Source organism: Streptopelia decaocto (assembly GCF_964273445.1).
Source record: "Streptopelia decaocto genome assembly, chromosome: 3".
In the NCBI taxonomy this organism is placed as follows: domain Eukaryota; kingdom Metazoa; phylum Chordata; class Aves; order Columbiformes; family Columbidae; genus Streptopelia; species Streptopelia decaocto.
This window is the reverse complement of record NC_138656.1, coordinates 50,922,104-50,941,278: the sequence shown is the minus strand read 5'-3', so window position 1 is coordinate 50,941,278 and position 19,175 is coordinate 50,922,104. Positions and strand designations below refer to the sequence as shown.

General features: G+C 42.0%; 1 protein-coding gene across 2 annotated transcripts in view; it reads left to right on the top strand.

Annotated features, from left to right (window-relative positions):
- The window catches only part of FNDC1 (fibronectin type III domain containing 1), a 68,273-nt gene extending 53,494 nt beyond the window's left edge, over positions 1-14,779 (top strand). For both annotated transcript variants that reach the window (XM_082048368.1, XM_082048367.1), the window contains exons 15-20: positions 381-489; positions 6,177-6,256; positions 8,169-8,198; positions 10,534-10,695; positions 11,530-11,652; positions 13,116-14,779. In XM_082048368.1, the coding sequence (XP_081904494.1) occupies positions 381-489; positions 6,177-6,256; positions 8,169-8,198; positions 10,534-10,695; positions 11,530-11,652; positions 13,116-13,231 (620 nt within the window). In that variant the 3' untranslated portion in view covers positions 13,232-14,779. The remainder of the gene's footprint in view (positions 1-380; positions 490-6,176; positions 6,257-8,168; positions 8,199-10,533; positions 10,696-11,529; positions 11,653-13,115) is intronic.
- Positions 14,780-19,175: the final 4,396 nt, after the last annotated feature.

Below are 19,175 nucleotides of genomic sequence, written 5' to 3'. Positions count from 1 at the left end.
CTGATCCAGTATCTTGCTGAGTGCAGTTTGCACAACATTTTTTTTTTAAACATGGCATTTCTAATAATATTAGTTTCTGCACAGTGTACCACTTAAAACAATTAATGGGTTGATTCTATCATCTTTCTGCCTTCACTGTGTTGTAAATCAGTATTTGCAACTGGGTAACTCTGATGTAATGCTCCATTATTATTGGCTAATAACAGGAAATAATTGTAGCCTAGGATTTTCCCAGGACAGTTAGACATCAAATCAGTTCCATATTTAAAGATACTTCCACTGTTTTTAGCCCGTAAAAATCTACCACAACACCTAAGACTTGGGATATAATTTAAAATTTATTTGTAATCCTCACTATTATTTGTCTTTCCTCTTTACAGGCTATCTGGTTTACAGTGCATCCTATGATGACTTTTTAAAGAATAAGTGGTCAACCAGGACTGCAGGAACTACTCATTTGCCCATTGAGAACCTGAAGCCCAACACACGGTAAAGATTTGATCCATTCTTTTCAGCTGTGTTTGTTTTTGACAATAGTTAATTGTTTTTCTTTGCCTGAGTATAAATGTTTGTCTGATCTAGATTTTATTGATTCTGTTTGACAGCAAGTTGTTTTATAAACTGCACAACTACTTACATGACATGTTTACCATATTAACCCTGGAGCAGATGACTGTGTACATGCATATATGTTTGTGTATATATAAACACATATCAGTAACAGAGAAAATCTTATTTAGAAAAAAACATGTTCTAGTCTTATGTATAACTAAATCAAATTTTGGGGGTAAGAGTCTGCTAAAGCATACTCTTGATGTTATGTGGTGCGTACATTCCTACATACTGGCATGGCTGATATTTGGTACCTAAGAGCTGGTGAGGAGAGGTGCTGCTCTCTGGTCTGTTTTTACTGTCTGATCACATGAGTTGTGCTGGAAGAGAGGGCTTGGTGGTATATAACGAGGCTGTGGAAGTCGGTCAGAAATCAGTCTGTCAGGTCTTTATCTTGAAAAAAATTTCACTGAAATGGCAAAACAAGAATGTGTGCTTTGTGTGATATTGTAATAATTTATGGCACTTGGATGGGAAATAAACGGCCACAAAGGGACTACATTAAAATTGTAGATGCAACATTAAAATTGACAAATGTTCAGCATCTCTCATACTTTTCTGTCAAATTCTGAGTGTGAAATACTTTTGGTGCTGCCTTGGGCTACATGATTGCTCTTCACATGCTGATAACTACAGTCTCTTAGACACTGGTGGCACATGTTGCTCCTGTATTTCGTAACATGGGAAATGCACTGGGATTGTGGGCTGGGACTAGCATGCCTCACTTGGTAGAGGCAATGAAGTCTTCATGTGGGGTCTGTGGTGGAGAAGAAGGGTTCTTTACAGCAGAGAAATTGTGTGTATTGTCCAATCTCATTTGCAATCTCCAAATCCACAGGCTGAATTGGTTGCCTATTTGTTGTCTTAAAAATAACTTCCTAACCACTGGGAAAAGACCCCATGCCTAACCAAGAAAGCGTGGCATGAAATGTCAAGTTAGTCCAAAAGTTTTGTGTTTGCATTGATTAAGTCCGATTTCCTATATGCAGATGCTATTGGCTGCTGGGTGTCCCATGAGGGCTTATTGGTGGTACAATCTCATGGCATGCACAGTGCATCAGAGAAGGGTTGGCATCTTGGCAGAAGTCAGCCCTAGAGAAGATGTGATGCTGTCAGCATCTCCTGAAAAAAATCTGCCTGGTGTTTAGGTTTTACAAACAAAATGGAAGTCTGTGTTTAACCTGCATCATAAGTTTTCTTCCAATGCCTGGTCTAACCTCTATTTGAGAAGTGAAAGTTTTTCCATTAACAAAATTCTGGTCAGCTTCAGTGGCCACAGGAGCTGCTTCCTTGTGACATGTGAATGTAAATGATAAAATTACTTTAAACTTTATTAAATCTTAAAGCCGTCAGTCTTGACAATGTCCCTTCCCTAACCTTAATTCTCAGCTGTCACGGAAGACTGATGCAAAAGGCTGAACAGCATCTGCTGAACCACTAAGTCCAGTCTTCTGCAGCCACAGACATTACAATCCCTGTCATAAACATTTCAATCTCTTTCTTCAGCATGGTTAGGCTTTTTCCTGCCTTTCTGCAGGAAAGTTGTGGTAGTGCCTGATAGGAATGGCTAGATAGTCTCATGATTTAAAACACCATCCTTTACCACTGTATCTTCATGGCTCTTCAGATCTTCTTCCCTGTCCACTTAGTTTTTGTTCTCTCCAGAAACATTTTGATCCCAGTGTGCCTGCTAGCAATTCCAGTGTGTACAGAGCATTTCATAGGAGGCTCTCAAACATTACTCAGGGCTCACAATTACAAACAGAGCCTAGATCTTCTGGCTTGTTTTTTGTTTCCCTTTTGCGTCTCCATTAAAGCAAAGCCAAAGTACCCCCAACAAGCAGCATCTGCCACAGCTGGCTGCTGTCTATCACCAGACATCACAAAAGAGGTAAGATGTCAATGCAACCCTTGTCCTCTGCAAGCGGTAGACCTGTGTGGCCCATGCCTACCTCACACCAACTGTGCAGGAAGCTCCTCTTCCAGCTCTTCTCTAGTGTCATATTATAATGTTTGTTGTAAATATTCATGATAGATGTAGTGCTAGGCCATTTTTGTTGAAGGGAGACACTTTGTACTGTAAACCTGCAGGCAGCTGATTTACGTATTGTGTTTTGGTTTTTTTTTGGAGGGGTGGTGCATTTGCAGGAGGAAGGTTTCAGCCCCTGCGGCCCTTTCCATGTGCCAGTGGGAAGAAACCTGCTTGTCCTCCCCCACCCACTCCCAGCCTCTTCCTTCTAGAATCATTGAATGGTTTTGGTTGGAAGGAACCTTAGAGATCATCTAGTTCCACCCTCCCTGCCATAGGCAGGGACACTTTCCACAGACCGGGTTGCTCAAAGCCTCATCCAGCCTGGCCTGGAATACTGCCAGGCACGGGACACTCACAGCGTCTCTGGACAGCCTGTTCCATAGTCTCACCACCCTCATGGTGAAGAATTTCTTCCTTATATCTAGTCTAAATCTACCCTTTTTCAGTTTAAAGCCATTACCCCTTGTTGTATCACTACATGCCCTTGTAAGAAGTCCCTCTCCAAATTTCTTTTAGGTCCCGTTTAGGCACTGGAAGGCTGCTATAAGGTTTCCCCAGAGCCTTCTCTTCTCCAGGATGAACAACCCAACTCTCTCAGCCTGTCCTCATCCACCGATCCTGCTGGGCAGGGGTCTGTGCAGAGCTGTCACGTTGGCTCATCCCGTCCCCTTCCTGGGCAGTGGGTGGCTCTCCCTCCCAGACATCTGCATGTACCCTTCATGCATCCACCCTCATGCCCACCCGGCATCAACGGAGCTCCAGCAGCAGCTGTGCCACCATCCCCATGTCTGGCACACGGTCACGGTGCTATGGCTCCCACCCTGCCACCTGCAGCACACACAGATGGTGCTGCCAGCTCAGCCTGCTGCTGGTCGGGGTGCAGGGATGGGGGTCCATGCAGACACACCTTCAGAGAGGCTGGGAAAAGGATTTTGAGGGTAATGAATTTTTTAAAAAACAGCTGTTTCCCTAATTAGCATGCTGAATGATTATCTCACTTTGTGGCTGTGAGTGCCAGCTATTTAATTCAAACAGAAGGGAGACAGCTTGAATTAAGTCATAAAATGGTTTTGCTCAAAGTGACAGGTATGGTGATACGATTAGGCATATAGTCTAAATGAATAAAACTATTACATATTCATTGCCCCATTACAGTTTGTTATGCCCCTTTTTGACATGTCATCAGAAGCGCTAAATAAAATCTCTAAGGAGGTTTATTATTAGGAAGAAAAGCTTTTTTCTTGATGGTATTGAAAATGAACAGCAAACGGTATTGCATCTCTTGCAGTTGTGATTCTTCTGTGTCTGTTGCAATTTTGCTTAAGTAAAGTATAATCAAAGCACAATCAACTTACATATTACAAATTTTGTTCATGTATTTATGTGCTGAAGAACAGTCAAGTTATACTGATTTGAGATCTGGCAAATTCATCAGCTGAAGGATTCTGACTAACAAAAATGTCGGATGCCTGGACCTAGAAGGGCTTTGGCAATTTCTTTTTTATTTGTCATGTCTGAGAAAGAAATATATCCTGACTGCATTATTTTATTGACGTTCTTAATGCAGCAGTCATAGCATCATCTATGTTTAAACCACGGGTCAGCAAGTCATGAGACCTGGCTCTCTTTCTGGCACTAGTAAAGACTTCTTGTGTATATAAAGGCTTAGGAACTAATTTTCCAATTTAGCGAAGGGAAATGTACACATAACTTCATTGCTGTTTTTTTCCAGACAGTCAGGCAGGCATCTTGAACAATCATGTGTCCCAGAAAGGCTTTTATATATGTACCAGGACACTAGAATGCACAGTTGCTCTGATTACGTAGGTAATCAGTTCCTGCATTACAGAAGATACAAAACTCCATGCCTTTCCTCTTTTAAATAGGTGCCTTTGGAGCATGAGGTTCTTGGGCTGCTCCCTCATATTTCAGATGTGGATCTTGGCACTTAATGGTTCTCATGGAAATGTTTTGAATCTAGCATAGGGTTGCTCAGAAGGTGCCACTGTGTTGCAAAGTTGGCATCTAATTATACCTGTTTGGAAGCAGCAGGAAGTCAGGCATCTGTGCAGAAGTTTCCTCTGTGCTTTGAAGCCTTGTGGAAAAGATGTAGGCTGGAAAACGTTTCTCTTCTGCTCTCCTGAAGCAGTTATACCAAGTGCTGGGTGAAGCCAGTGCACTTGGTTCTGTGTTGGGGGCATTTTGGGAGCCAGCATGAAGAATCGCTGCCATATGTTCTGTCCCTGATGTCAGCCTTGCACCCCCAGCCCTGTCCGAATGTGAATGAAGAATGCATGAGTGGGTGAAGGAGGTGTGGGTGGATGCAGGTGTCCTGTGAGAGCACTGGCAGCTCAGGGGATTAAAGTAGTGCTCAGGCTGCTGTGCTCTGCTCGGGTGGCCAGAAGTAAAGGAGCACACAGGAGGCTTTTTGCTTCGCCTCTCCTCTCTCTCCAGCCATGCTAAAACCTCACAACCCCCTCTTTTTCGTGAGAAGTATCAAGCTTGCCACTTGGGACATTGCAGTGAGAGGTAATCCTGTGCTCGGTGCCACCTGTCCCTGCAAGTAAGCGCTCGCCCTGTTATGTGGGTCATGTATAGAACTTTTGGAGATGTCTGCTTTTGCATGAGAGGCTAAATCCAGATCCAAATGCTATGTGGATATTACAGAGGCATGGTCGGTTTTTTATTAATTTCTTTACAAGAATGAAATTGAGCAAGCAGCCTTGAAAGGAAAACAAACTGAAGCACTTTAAAAATACTGTGCTGAAACTTTTTATGGTAATATTCCATTCTAATGGGTTTCTGCTGGCCTGGATACAAAGAAAAAAGGGAAAGAAGAAAACGTTCTGGGGAAAAATATCAGGATAGGCATCAACTAAAAATCATTGTATTTGGAAATGAAATAAAAATGTGCTTACACACATTCTTTTCTAAGAGCAAGAATAATTTTGCTGCTATTATGCAAAGAACAGAATTCTAGTGTCAAGTCACTTTGTGATTTAAATACTTTGGGGAATCAATAAGGCAACGTGAAACTTTGTCATATTACTCAAGTATTGTGATCTTAATTCTGCTAGAGTTTTTACAGAAAGGTCAAAAGCTTAGCTTCTGATCTCTTATAAATCTGATTTAGTTTTAGTTTGCAGTTCACACCACTGCTTTTGGAGAAGATGATCTGGTTTAGAACTGTTCCTGAGATCAGAATTTAATTCCCCTGCAACTTTTTCTTGTAGTGCATTGCTATTGGTTGTTTCATATAAAGTGTATGTAATTGTGCATGTTTTTTGGAGGGGGGATGATAAAAATAAATGATCAAAAACATGCATATGAGCAATTGCAAAAAGGAGAAATTTGTATCTAACAGCCAGCTCGTACCTTGACAGAGTATTAAACTCAATTTAATGCAAAGGACACCTGAACTTAGTGGAATTCTGCTGATTTGATTCTCATTCTATTTTAGTATTATTTATAATGTAGCCATTGTAATGGAATCAGTGTTTTAATCTTATTTTCCCCTCTCTTTTTTTTACAGGTATTATTTTAAAGTCCAAGCAAAGAATCCCTTTGGTTATGGGCCTGTTAGCTCTTCAGTCACATTTGTCACAGAATCTGGTATGCCTTGCTTTTTATTTTCATCTCAAAACTGAATTCCCGATAACAGGTGTGACAGGGCGATGACTGAAACCGTTACAGTAATATTGGTGGTTAGCCTGAACTTGCTGCTTTTGAGAGGTTTTTTTCAGGTTAATTATTTGTTTTCAGTAAAGCTAGGAAAATAATATGCACTAATGCCGCTATGAAGATATAAGTGACATTAAAGTGAGCTTCCGGGGAACAGGAAGTTGAATTTAAAATGCAAAAGACTACTAATGTTCAACAATACAGAAGCAATGGGAAGTTTAATGTCTTTGGTAGACTGACCAAACATCTAGCAAATTAGCTTCCTAATTGTGAACAGCTGAACGGCTGGAAGTGGTTGTCTCTGGAAGAAATATAGGAAACAATTGTTCTATCAGGCGGGCAAAGTTTTGTGTTCTTTTTTTGACACGGCATGCTGGTCTTTCACAGGGCTAATAACGTGTTCAACAGCAACACCCCCTTCTAAAAATAGTACGTAAAATGAGCTGGTTTTTTTCTTCTTCTTCCATTGAGCCAGAGGTCAATGGCTCTTCTGAATAATGAAAGGCAAATTATTCAGCCTTTACTGGAGTGAAAGGTCTGTTGTCTCTTGGAAATTTTGCCCTTTTGACAATATGGCATTTACACAGTGTCTGCCTTTGCTCATTTGACCTCAGCCTGTAGTGCTTGCTTTAGAAGCTCCATCAAGAACCATGGAAATAAGTCTTCACAGAAGGGAGACAAAGTTGCAAGATAAGTAAATTGTCCTGCATAATTTATTCAGGTTTTTTTAAAGGAGTAAGAAGCTCAAGTATAAATCCAAGCATAATGTTTAAGGTTGGACAAATAAGGCATACTGTATCTTACAGGGTTTTGTTGATTAGCTGTCTGCCAGTATATGAGCCTGAATGCATGGTTTTCCTATACAAAATCAGATACCTTATGAGCTTCATTTGACAGGTTAAATCCACCAAATTTAGTGTTTTATTTTAGCACTGATCTGTTTGTTGTGTGGTCAAAGGTGGCTTTCCAGCTGACATACATACAAAAGCAGTTGCTAAATCTAAAGCCAGACACTATAGTTACAGTGATACAGTAGGTCAGGAGAGACAGAAGTTGTTCATTCAAAGTGCTCTTCTAGTGCTATTGAAATATTTGAGCTGATGAGAATATTCAATAAGGAACGCTGTTATAGGATCAAGTTGCTTATTGAAAATGTTTGATCTTACCCCTGGTAACCCACTGAAGAGATCAGAAAACCATTGCTCTCTTTCATCAAGCTGTAAAACCTCCATGGAATTTTTTCTTTCCCATGGGTAGACAAGCACTGTGGTTTTTTTTCAGGTATTTAGTCCACAATAAGAGCTAGTTAAGAGATGACAGTAACTGCAATATACTAAATACAGACAAGCTAATGCATTAGATCAGTTGTTTTGCTATCTTTACTCCACACCTATTCCATCCTTCTTTATTTAAAAAAGAAAGTATTTCAAGCAAACAGAAGCTCCTGAGGTAGTGGACAGTGATCCCTGTACTGCCCAGGGGGTTCCTGCAAAAATTCTGTCAGTATGACAAAAAAGGTAAAATGATGAATTTCACGTTTTTATGAATACCACTAAACAACTGTACTAAGCGTGATGGATGTTGGAGACCAAGGTTTGCATACAAGAGTTAGGTTACGTTTCTATTTGGAAGTTAGGCCTGTGGGTTATGTATTACACTATACATTCAGAAGCCTACAGTGAAACTGTCCTGCTCTGAGGACCAGTATAAATCCGATATTTATAATGTAGCTAAAGGCAGTTACTCTGCAACTGACATTCTCTTGAATTACACAGTATGTTTCATGTTGTAAAACAAGGTTTGGAACAAAATTTTAATTTTCTTATTTGTTTCATTCTTCTAGACAATCCCCTCCTCATTGTCAGACCACCTGGTAAGTCTTTTTTTGCTGTTTCTTTCATGAAGTACATAAACCCTGAACAAAACAGTTACAATATAGGTGACAGAAGCACATTAACACATAGTTTGAGTTACAGTTTTAAGCAGGAACAGGTAGTAATTCATTGTGCTAATGCAGAAAACATTTTCTGTCTTAAGACCCCTTATTCTGGTCTTTGAAAAGAAATCTTGTAAAGATATGTTAGAATAAGCACTTGATTTTGCCCTGACCTTTGCATGATACAACAGCTACAATTGCTTAGTAATAAGCACTAAACTATATTGCTGCTGTATCTGTGTCCTTCAGTTGCCTGAGCATAGCTTAAGCAGCAGGATCAGGTTTTCCTATCTCTAGTTGTTATGCTCATCTATACTGATAACCATTCCCTTAAAACTGCTAAAAAATTCAAGGACTTGTTACTGACCTGAATGAGATGCCACGAAGCTGTTGAGCTTGCTTTGCATTTCCAAATTTGCAATAAGCCCCTCATCATAAGAGCTGATTTCTTGGTGCTCAGACCAGCCTTGCTGACACGCACATTGGTAGGTCAACCCCAGGCAGCATGTGCTCTTGGAAGAGATGCAGGAAAAAAGACCTCATACTTCTTACACTCTGTCAGCTTCCCTAAGCAGTTCAAATGGTTGGTTTGGGGTTTTTTTTTGACAACATTGTTCATGAAAACAATGCCCAGTGTCTCCCTGCCTTCTATGTTTCATTACGCTTGTTGGTCTGTTTTTCCCATGTCCTCTCAGATGTCTTTGATGATGCACAGGTGTTGGAGAGCATGAGCGCTCTGTGTCTCTGGCAGTCAGTGTGGGAGGCCTCTGAGAGCAGTGGCCTTCCCATGTCCCCGGTCACCTGCAGGCTTTCTGCTGTCAGTTATTTTGTGGGTCTGTTGATGAAAAGGAGGTTTTGGAAGGTGATGGCTTTTTCGCTTGTACTTTCTGCATCGACTGGACGAAGACAAAATATTTTCATGTAGCTGCAGTGCTAGAGATAAGATAGACCAAAAAGAGGTGGCAGAGCTGTAGAAATTAAGTTTCTGAACATCCAGTGCGGCTCTTACAGGACACATTAAGTTTATCCTTCAGGATTTCTGGAAGTCAGCAAAAGTGATGGACAAAAGCAGGCTATTCACATCAATAAGACTGTGTTCAAGAAATAGATAGTTTATTGCTTTATTCTAAAGAGAAAGCTTTGGCCAAAATCCTGCAATCCTCTCACCATGTGACTAATTGCATAAAGTCAGTCCAGTTATGTTTATGTCCAAGCCAGTGGAGTTCTGACGGCTGCTGATCAGCGATTGCTTCTGACATGCGTTTACAGCATTTGGCCCATGTACCTGGTGAGACAAAGGAAGAATGAGTAAAAAAAAAATCTTTCAACCTCATTTGTAAACCACCTCACAACAGCACAGTAAAACCAGGGCTTTGTGCTGTAGCTAGAGACAAAAATACCAATTACCAGCTTGGAAACATTTTCTGTAATTATATATACATTACTACAACAGCAATTTCAAAATAAATTATATCATCTTCGTTAGTATAAAGCAAACATTTAGGCAAGCCAGTAGGAATATTTAGTCTTTTGCAGTACAGTTAAGCAGGTTCCTCTGTAGCAAAGCTCTGGACAGAGTTCCCCAGGAAAGGTCTCACTTGTCTGTTATTGGAACCTCATCTGTTTTAATGTAATGTGGGAAAACAAAACAGGAAAGTACATTTCTGACTTGATCTTTTTAATGAAACAGCAAGAATAGGCGTTAAGTTGCATCACAGGCACTTACAGCAGAATTTTTAACATGTTTTTTTAGCAAAAGCATTAAGGTTTATACTTAGTGTTAAAATGTGAGTGACTGTATTTAGGCATTGTCACTGTCAGACCTAAGATCAGGGTCTATTTAGAAAATAAACTGAGTATCACTAGGTAGAGAAGATGTCTTATTAAAAACAGTGAGACTATTTCACAGAATCACAGAATGTTAGGGATTGGAAGGGACCTCGAAAAATCACCTAGTCCAATCCTCTTCCCAGAGCAGGAACAACTAGATGAGGTTTTGTTTAGTTAAAAGTGTGGTTCAGTACATGAAATCATTTTTTTAATATGATTTTAACAGTTATTATTGTCTACTGCCTAGAAGGAAATTAATCAAGTCTCTTGCTTTTTTTTTTTAATAATATTTGTTCTTGAAGTAGTATTTTTGGATATAGAAAAGTCATGCATTAATCCGCTGCAGCTTTTCTTGTAAAACATACTATCAGATATTAACTTCAACCAAACTCAGACTGAAATGCTAAAGTCTATCCTTAATGTTGATTTTTTTTCCTCCAAGGTGGTGAGCCTATCTGGATCCCCTTCACTTTTAAATACGACCCCACCTATTCAGACTGCAGCGGCAAGCAGTATGTGAAACGAACTTGGTACCGCAAGTTTGTAGGAGTGGTTCTTTGCAACTCCTTACGGTACAAGATTTACCTCAGCGATGACCTGAAAGGTAGGCACTGAGATTAATCTCCTGATATATGATTAATTGTCACCTCCCCCTGCTCGCTTTCTTTGCCTTGTCTGTGAAAGACTTGTGTGATGGCTGTCTGGGAGTCCTTCTCTCAAAGGACAGAGCAATGCACCCCAGAGAACCGCAGGGGAGACCAGCTGACAGGGGGAACACTGGAGGAAAGGCTGGTGTGACAGTGAGTGGGTGAGCTGTACTCCTAAGGGTTAACAGGAGCTCTTACACAGGTGTGTTTGCTGAAAAATAATGGAGAAAACTGTCCATATTGTTGATCTGGGGTACTGAGATTATCTCAATGGCTTTTTGGATTATGCTGATGTGTTGTTTTTATTGCAAGGAGCAGTGCTTGAATACACAGTAAGGCAGTGCTTGAATACACAGTAAGAAATAATCAGGGTGGCACGACGCACCTCATCTGCTAGAAATAGAGTTCCACAGTTTTTAGTTTTCATTTGAGGCTGCAGTCAAATGAACAGTATTGACAATTTGAGTGTTTTTTACTTTCATATGACTTATTGAAATGACTGGTTGGGTTGAAATTCACTGCACCTGTTATCTGTGGCGCAGTGTCCATGGACTTGAAAAACAAGGAATATTGCTTACCGGGCTATAACCAATTTCTGTTTTCCATAATTTCTCCTTACATACAATGAAAGTAGCATTCTCCCCTCTTTCCAGCCACTGTTTGTTCATTGGTAATACTGTGTTTGTGACTGCAGTACGTCTGCTTTCTCCCACATCTATTTTCCTGGTGGTGAAGAGCATCCTAAACAAAAATAATGCTGAGTCAAATAATTTGTCTCTATCATCCTTCAGACACCTTCTACAGCATTGGGGACAGCTGGGGAAGGGGCGAGGACCACTGCCAGTTTGTGGATTCACACCTGGATGGAAGAACAGGACCTCAGACATACATTGAAGCCCTGCCCACCATCCGAGGTACAGCAGCCTGAGAGTGGGGTGCTGGCCAGGTTCCTGTCACCCCATCCGGAGGTTTAAGGGGCAGGGTGCAGGACACAGAGCAGGGCTATTTGTCTATGGCTGCTGGCAGCTCTCTGAGGAGTCCTGCTGGTGCAGCAGGTGATGAGATGGTCTTGTTCTCAGGCCTATCTGAACAGGTTATGAAAGTCCCAGAAGGACTTGTGGGTGTTGACAGAGAGAGAGACACAAAGAAAGAGAGGGGCATGTAATACAAATAATTTACAGGAACAAAATGCAAAAACAGAAAAAAGAGTATAGGTCTATGAAAACTTTCTCCCAATTATAAAATGTGCCTCATTGAATAGATGTGCAAACTCTTCCACATGCCAGAAAAGACCAGCTCTGTCTTTGCAAAGACAGCTTTTGCAAATGATATCTGACCGGTTCATTCAATATAAAACATATAGGAGTATGTCTAGTGACTTATGGTTGGACTGCAGGACTTTTTTTCTGCCCTTGTAGATTTCTCTCTCTGAGTGAAAATTTTCACCTTGAAGGAGTACCTCTGAGTAAACTGCTCAGCTCACATAGCCAAGGGGGTGATGGCTTGCTTCACAAAACAAACTCAGTCATGAAAGTCAGTCAAACTTTTCAATAAGTCAATTGATTTAAAATATTCAGTTGACTTTAGTGGTTTCCACATTAAGTTTTTTGTTGATATTCTTTTCATATTTGTGTTACCAGGAAGATACTGAAATAATCACTGGAATTTATCTCTCACTAGGAAGTACTGCATTTCTTAGTTCAAAAGAAGGATGATTAATCCAGATGCGTGTTACTAGGTCTAGGAGACAGAGTGCGCACAAAATTATATTATTGGCAGAAGACATGAGTGTTTCAGATGTTCCAGTGCACGAGCTATGCAGAGAAGAATGCTGCATCGCTCCTAATGCTTTAAGCAGTCACATTCTTTCTGCAGATGAAGAAAAAGGAGGAGAAAGGGCTTAACTCCATATTTACTGCATGAAATGATACCTCTTTGTTTTGTGAAAAGCTGGTGTTTGTTGATAGTCTCTTGAGCCCTGTAAGATAATACGATTTGATGGTACTTTTTACCCCAGAGTCCTTCGTATTTTTTAACTGACTGGCAAACTTTATAAACACAGTGGAAATATAGCCGCCTTTTGGAATGAAATGCAGAAGTGCTTTGGCAGAGCACAGCGTTACACAATAGTTCAAGAAATTTTGGACAGTAACATCTATTAATCTACCTACAAGAAATATAAAGGACCAGAGTTAAATCATTCAAGAAAGATCTAAAGCAAGTACTAGGGCTAGCAAATAAACTTTTGTCAAACTCCTTACCAAACAGCTTCTAATTTTCATTTGGACTGTAGGATTGACTCTTGCTGCATCTGTTACTTTTGTTAAACTACTATGTCTTTGTTTTGAAATGCAAACAAGCATTTTTCTCCTGACAGGGTATTACCGCCAGTACCGCCAGGAGCCTGTATCGTTTGGACGCATTGGATACACAACACCCTACTACTATGTGGGCTGGTATGAGTGTGGCGTGCCCATCCCAGGGAAATGGTAACAGTCTGCCTCCCTGTCTTAGGCAGACCATGCTTTTCAAATGATTTCTACCAGAGGACTGTGAGCAACTGATTCAGAAAAGAGAAAAAAAAGATGAATGAGGCAAAACAGTGAAGACCAGCTGCTCAAGAAACCCCTGTTTCCAAACATGGTCCCCACTTCACCAGCCTAAGTCTATGGTGCTGCTTGATTTCTGCTTGGAAGCAGGGACAGGATATAAGTTTGGTGTCCTACCTTGCTCCTCTGGGTCTTTAAGGCACGGAGAGGTGGTTGCGATGTGCGCAACCTGTGAAATCTAGAACTGTGTTAGCCATGAAAATTTGGAAGTTTTTTATATCTTGCAGGAACGACCTAAGCATGCTGTGCTTGCTTAACGGAATGCTAAACTGTCCTTTGCTGCCTGCCGGGGCTCCCCTATGCAATTGTGACACATAACCGGCTGCCCACCAAAGGCAATATATTCTCCTGAAGACTTACCCTGTGAGTTTGCCCGCTGCTGGACTAATCACCAGGTCACAGTGTAAATTTACTTTGAGATATCTATATCTGTATCTATATAAATACAGTACTGTACATCTGCAGAAGTACTGCTTAAAGATGCTGAGTTTTTCTTGTTCGCTAGATAAATGTGTTTGGAATTTTAATGTAAAAGGTGCTGTTAATTCTTTGAGGTATTGCTATGCACAATATATTAACCAAGGAAAGAGCTGTATTCTTGTGAGTACTGTTGATCTAACATTTGAATTATTGATCAAAGACCTGTATCCCACTTCCTTGGGGATCTACCCCTCTATCCATGTTAGAGTGGCACTGTATAGTCCAGCAAAAACACATATTCAGCGTTTTATCAGCATGAGTTAAACTTTCTGTCCTTTATTATTTGAAACTCTGAGTGCAACTCATCTTCAATCCATTCTTATCTTATTTGGTGTGTTATTTATTCATTGTTGCTATCTCTCACTTCACTGTGTGGAGGCATGGGATGAGTAACTTGCAAATTAGAAACTGCTTTTAACTTACTTGCCCTCTAAAAGGAAGCCCAAGCCACCAATACAAGAATCAAGTAGCAGGAAACTCCCTTGACTTTGATCCATCATGGGACAAACTGGGATACAGTTAATTCAAAATACTACCGAAATCACTTCCATCCAGATCAGAAAGTGAAGGCTGAAATGTATAATGATGATTTTTCTAGCAGGCATTTGGAAGCTTGCAATAACGTAGGATTCTAATAGTCTTTCTGGGTAATCTAGCATTAACGGTTTGCTCAGTACCTTTAATGGACTTACCATGTCATGGTAACATCTCAACAGCCTTTGCTCATGTAGTGTAGGTCTAACACCTTTTCAGTTGCTTCTTGCGTTTATTGTAAATTGTATGGGAACAAAAAAAAGGAACTAAAGTGATTAAAAGAGCATTTTATTTTTCATGGTGATTTGGGTTTTAACATTTGCATTGTTCTCACATACTTTTGATTCAGGACAGTGCCAAATATATGGTCCTGAGGTATAACTTTTTTTCCCTAATAAACCTATGATACCTGGTTCCATTTCTATTTCATCCTTTCTGGTCATCTGTGTCAAGTAATCTGACAAAGTGACAAATTGTTAGCTTTCAAAAAGTCTTCTTCGGGAAACAAGAAGGTATCAACTTTTTCTAAGGGACCGGAAGCAGGTGAATGTGTTGTTCCTGTACGAAGGTGGTTGGCAGCTAGTGTGGAGTTACGAAGGGCAGATGAGACCTCACCAGCCTGATCATATTCTTTGTTGAGATGACTGGCTTTGAGCAGAAGGGGAGAAAAGTGGACATCATTGACTTTGGCTTTTGTGAGGCACTTGGCATGGTCTCCCATAGTGTGCTTATAGACAAACTAGTGAAATATGGCTTGGATAGTTGGACTTAAGGTGGATATAAAATTAGCTGAGACATGAGACTCAAAGTGTTGTGATCAAAAATAGTGGAAAGTCCAAATGACAGCTGGCTGCAAGTACCATCCCCAAGGGCCAGTGCTGGGATCAATAATGTCTAATAACCTGGGTAACAGGATATAGTGCATTGATGGAGTGTACAGATGGAGTACACTGTCAGCAAGCTTGTGGTTAATACTAAGCTAGGGCTGAGGAGTGGTTGATGTGCTGAAGGGCAGAGCTGTTAACCAGAGGTACTTTGACAGGCTGGAGAAATGAGCTGTCAGGATCCTTGTGCAGTTCAGCAAAGTGAGAAGTCCCACACGTGGGATGGAATAGCCCCTTGCAGTAATACAGGCTAGGGTGACTGTCTCAAAAGCAGCTTTGCAGAAGCGGACTTGGGGGTCCTGGTGGACAACAAAATGAATGTGAGCACTCCACAGATCCATTCCAAAACTAAATTATTCAGTGACATTTTATGATTCCAGAGGAGGTATGCAATAATAAAATGTATTTTTTTCTTTTATTGAATCAAAGTCATGACTTGGCCCAGAGCCTGGTCTTCAGCACAAGCAACTGCAACTGAGACTTGTGGCACTGACTCTAAAGATCAGGGCCCAGTTTCACCAGTCATGGTTTGGCCTAGTGTTTAAAGCCGGATATTCCCTCCCCACAGCCAATGCATTCTGCATTTTCACTTGCAGAGGTCACAGGTAGATTTTGATTTGTTCATCCTTCATTCCCTGCTGGAAAAACCCTTGGGGTGGGACAGTCCCATTCAGGAATGCCATCATGGGTGAGGAGCTGAGACCATTTTTTTTTCTGCAGCCTCAGCTGGAGAGGAACTGAGGGTTGCTGGGGACAGGGATGGTGGGCACTATGCATTTTTTCCCTCCAGTGTAAATATTATCTGAGGCTAAACCAGCAAGGGCAGAGTCAGCAGCAGGACACAGCAGGGAAACATGAAATGCAGTGGTGTGCAGTCTGTTCCCTTGACTTTGGCATCTGGATAAGTTCTTTATGCTGTATGAGGTGATCTGATCAACATATTTGTATCCTTTGCCCCATGAACAGGGTAACACATTGTCATGGTAGTAGGTAGTTTCTCAAAGAGATTATATTATTTTTGCATGCTGCTCTTTGTTTGTTTAAGAGGTGGTGGGATTAAAGAGGCAACTAAAGACACATGGGTCAGGAAAGCCACTTCCCATCCAGATCCCTTCCCATCCCACTTCCCTTCTCAAAGGCCCTGGCAGTGCCCTGACCATTTGCACACCCTCTCCTTCCCCACTTCCCACTGTCCCCATGACAGTGGTGGTCCTGCTGTGACACCATCAGAGAAGCAGTGTGCCTGTTTGGAGCTAAACCCTATACCCATTGAAACAGCTGTACATCTTTGTGACTGCACTGTGTGACAGGCAACATCATCATACACCTCTGCATGGTGATAATGGAAGAGGGACAGATCTTTCCCTCCATCAGCTCTCCTCCCATGCCCTCCTTGCTGGCAAAAGCACATCTGCATCTGGTCTCCAAGCCCTTGGCACCAGCTTAGAGAACAGCATGTCCCTTCAGAGGCTCTGAAGGGTGTTGCATGAACCCTGTCATCTTGTCGGAGTGATCCTTAAGGGAACGGGGATGGAGAAGGGGGAGGATCCTCACAGGGAGAAAATCCACACAACTTGTGCCTGCATAGCCTCTGGTCCAAGTCTCTCCATGGCAGAGGAACACCAGGGCCCTGCCCAGCGGGGAATTGTATAGAGCTGGAAAAGAAAGGGAGAAAAACACAACAGGGGAAGGGGTGGGGAGGAAAAGACAGGCGAAGAAATTGCTCAAAGCATTGTCTAGCCGTGGTCAGTTCTAGATGCTAATCTCTGATCACTGTACCAGATTTTTTGAGAATTGGGATTTCTGTCTCAAAGGCATCAGGAACAATTGCCAGCATGTGAGAAATGCCAAGGGCTCTCAAGGGCAGCCAAAGCCCAGCATGTGGACTCGGGATGCAAACAGAAGAGCTCTTTGGTGATGAAGGAAGCATTGGGCGTTGCTTGGAAAGATAATTGAAGGCCTTCGCGGGAGGTAACCCAACCCACTGAACAATGTGAAACACTCCTTGTGGTTCCTCCTTGCAAGAAACTATACCGTTTTCTGTCCTCCAAACCCATGTCCTTTTTTCTCACCAGGCAGATAGATATTATTCATATGATTAGCTGCCTTCCTCTGGCAGAAGAGAATGAGGTAAGTGCAGAAGGGAATGAGGTCAATGCTGTACAGCCCAGCTCTGCTTCCTGAGGTGAGGCTGGCATCCATGGATGTCTAAAAAATTCCACCCCTGGAGAGCTACCAGTCTCCTGGAGAGCCCTTAGCTAGTAACATTTTAAAATAAAGCCATGCCTTGTACTGCTGATTCCTTTCTCATCATGCTTCTGTGTCTCATAAAGCAGAAAGCACTCCTGCCAGACTTGTGCCACATTGCTGTGCCAGTTGCACCACTACAGTCAGTGAAAACTATGGCCCTGGTGGGGATGAGCACTCGGAGCAGAATAACATCAGAATCATAGCTGAGTGCGGTCATTGTGGTGCCAACATTGGGAAGTTATGTGCCAAAGGCAACAACCTGGGGCCAGGTCCTGGGCTGCTAACAGTTGTAATAACTCCTTGTCGAGGGTTAAGATTGCGGGGTGACAATAAAACCCTGGCAGATGTATTGTTAACCCCCTCTCCCCCCCCCACTTCCCCTTTTTTGCTCCCCCCTCTCCCCCCTTCCCACTCAGGACAGGCGATCGGAAGGAAAACAAGAACAGAGAGAAGAGAGTTGGAAAAATTAAAGATGTTTTACTAATGCTACTAATAAGAATAGAGAAAAAAATACAAAATATACAAAACCAATCTTGAAAGTCTCAGCAACTGCAGAGCCGGCACCCAAAGTCCTGGATTAGATTCTGCAGCCAACTGGAGCTGGATTCAGTCTCTCACTAGGCCTCAGTTCACAGGGACAATTAGCAAGGTCCTCTCCTGAGGTCGGCCATAAGCAGAAGGGAAAAAAGGGACGAGATCCTTGTGATCTCCCACTTTTATATGAAGTATTCACGTGAATGGAATGTTATACACAGTTGGTCAGTTTCTTAGTCACTTGTTTCTCGTCGCCCCTCTCGCGAGATGTCCATCCATGCTTATCAATAAGTTTGCATTCCATTGCTATGTTTACCAAAACGTGTGTCTGGTTCTCCAGGAAAATGCAGTTAATATGAAGGCTTTAGCTGACAGGCAAAATTCACCGAAAGAGAAACTTGTTTTTAACAAAACCAGGACACTCCTCAATGCCAGTTGTGTCACCCAGCTCTAAACAGCCTGACCAGCAGAAGAGCTGGGGAAACCTCCACCTGACAGGTGCTGAGGAAGCACCAGCAGCAAGTCCTTGTGGCAATGGTCAGCCACAGACCAAGCTGTGTGAACAAGGACACAGCCAGCAGGCTCCATGTTGTACTTCTCCCTCTCTGGTCAGCACAGGTGAGCCTGCATGTGGAGTACAGTACCATTGGCCTGCAGTACTGGGCAAACTGGAGTGGATCAAGGAGAGGGTGACCACAGTGATTAGGGTGCTGGTGCACAGGAGGTACAAGGAGAGGACAAGCTCTGAGTTTAGTCAGCCCTGGGGAGGAAATCTTGGCTAGTGGAGATTGATTGAGTTGTTATCTTCAACAGCCTAATGGGGTTGTAAAGGAAGTGGAGCCACACGTTTCTGACAAACAGACACTGAAAGGATGAAGGCCAGTGGACACAAACTGTAACAGGGGAAATTCCTATGAACTATTAGGAAAATATTTTTGTCATGAAGGTGATCAAGCACAGGGACAGCAGCCCAGAGAGGTGGGGGAAACTCCAGCCCTGAGGATACTCGTAACTGGCCTGGAGAGGGCCATGAGTAACCTGATCTAGCTTTGATGTTGTCCTTGTTTTGAGTGGTAGGCAGTGGATATCACTGAGAAGAACCTGGTTCCATCTTCTTTACTCCCTTCATCAGAGATTTATGCACAT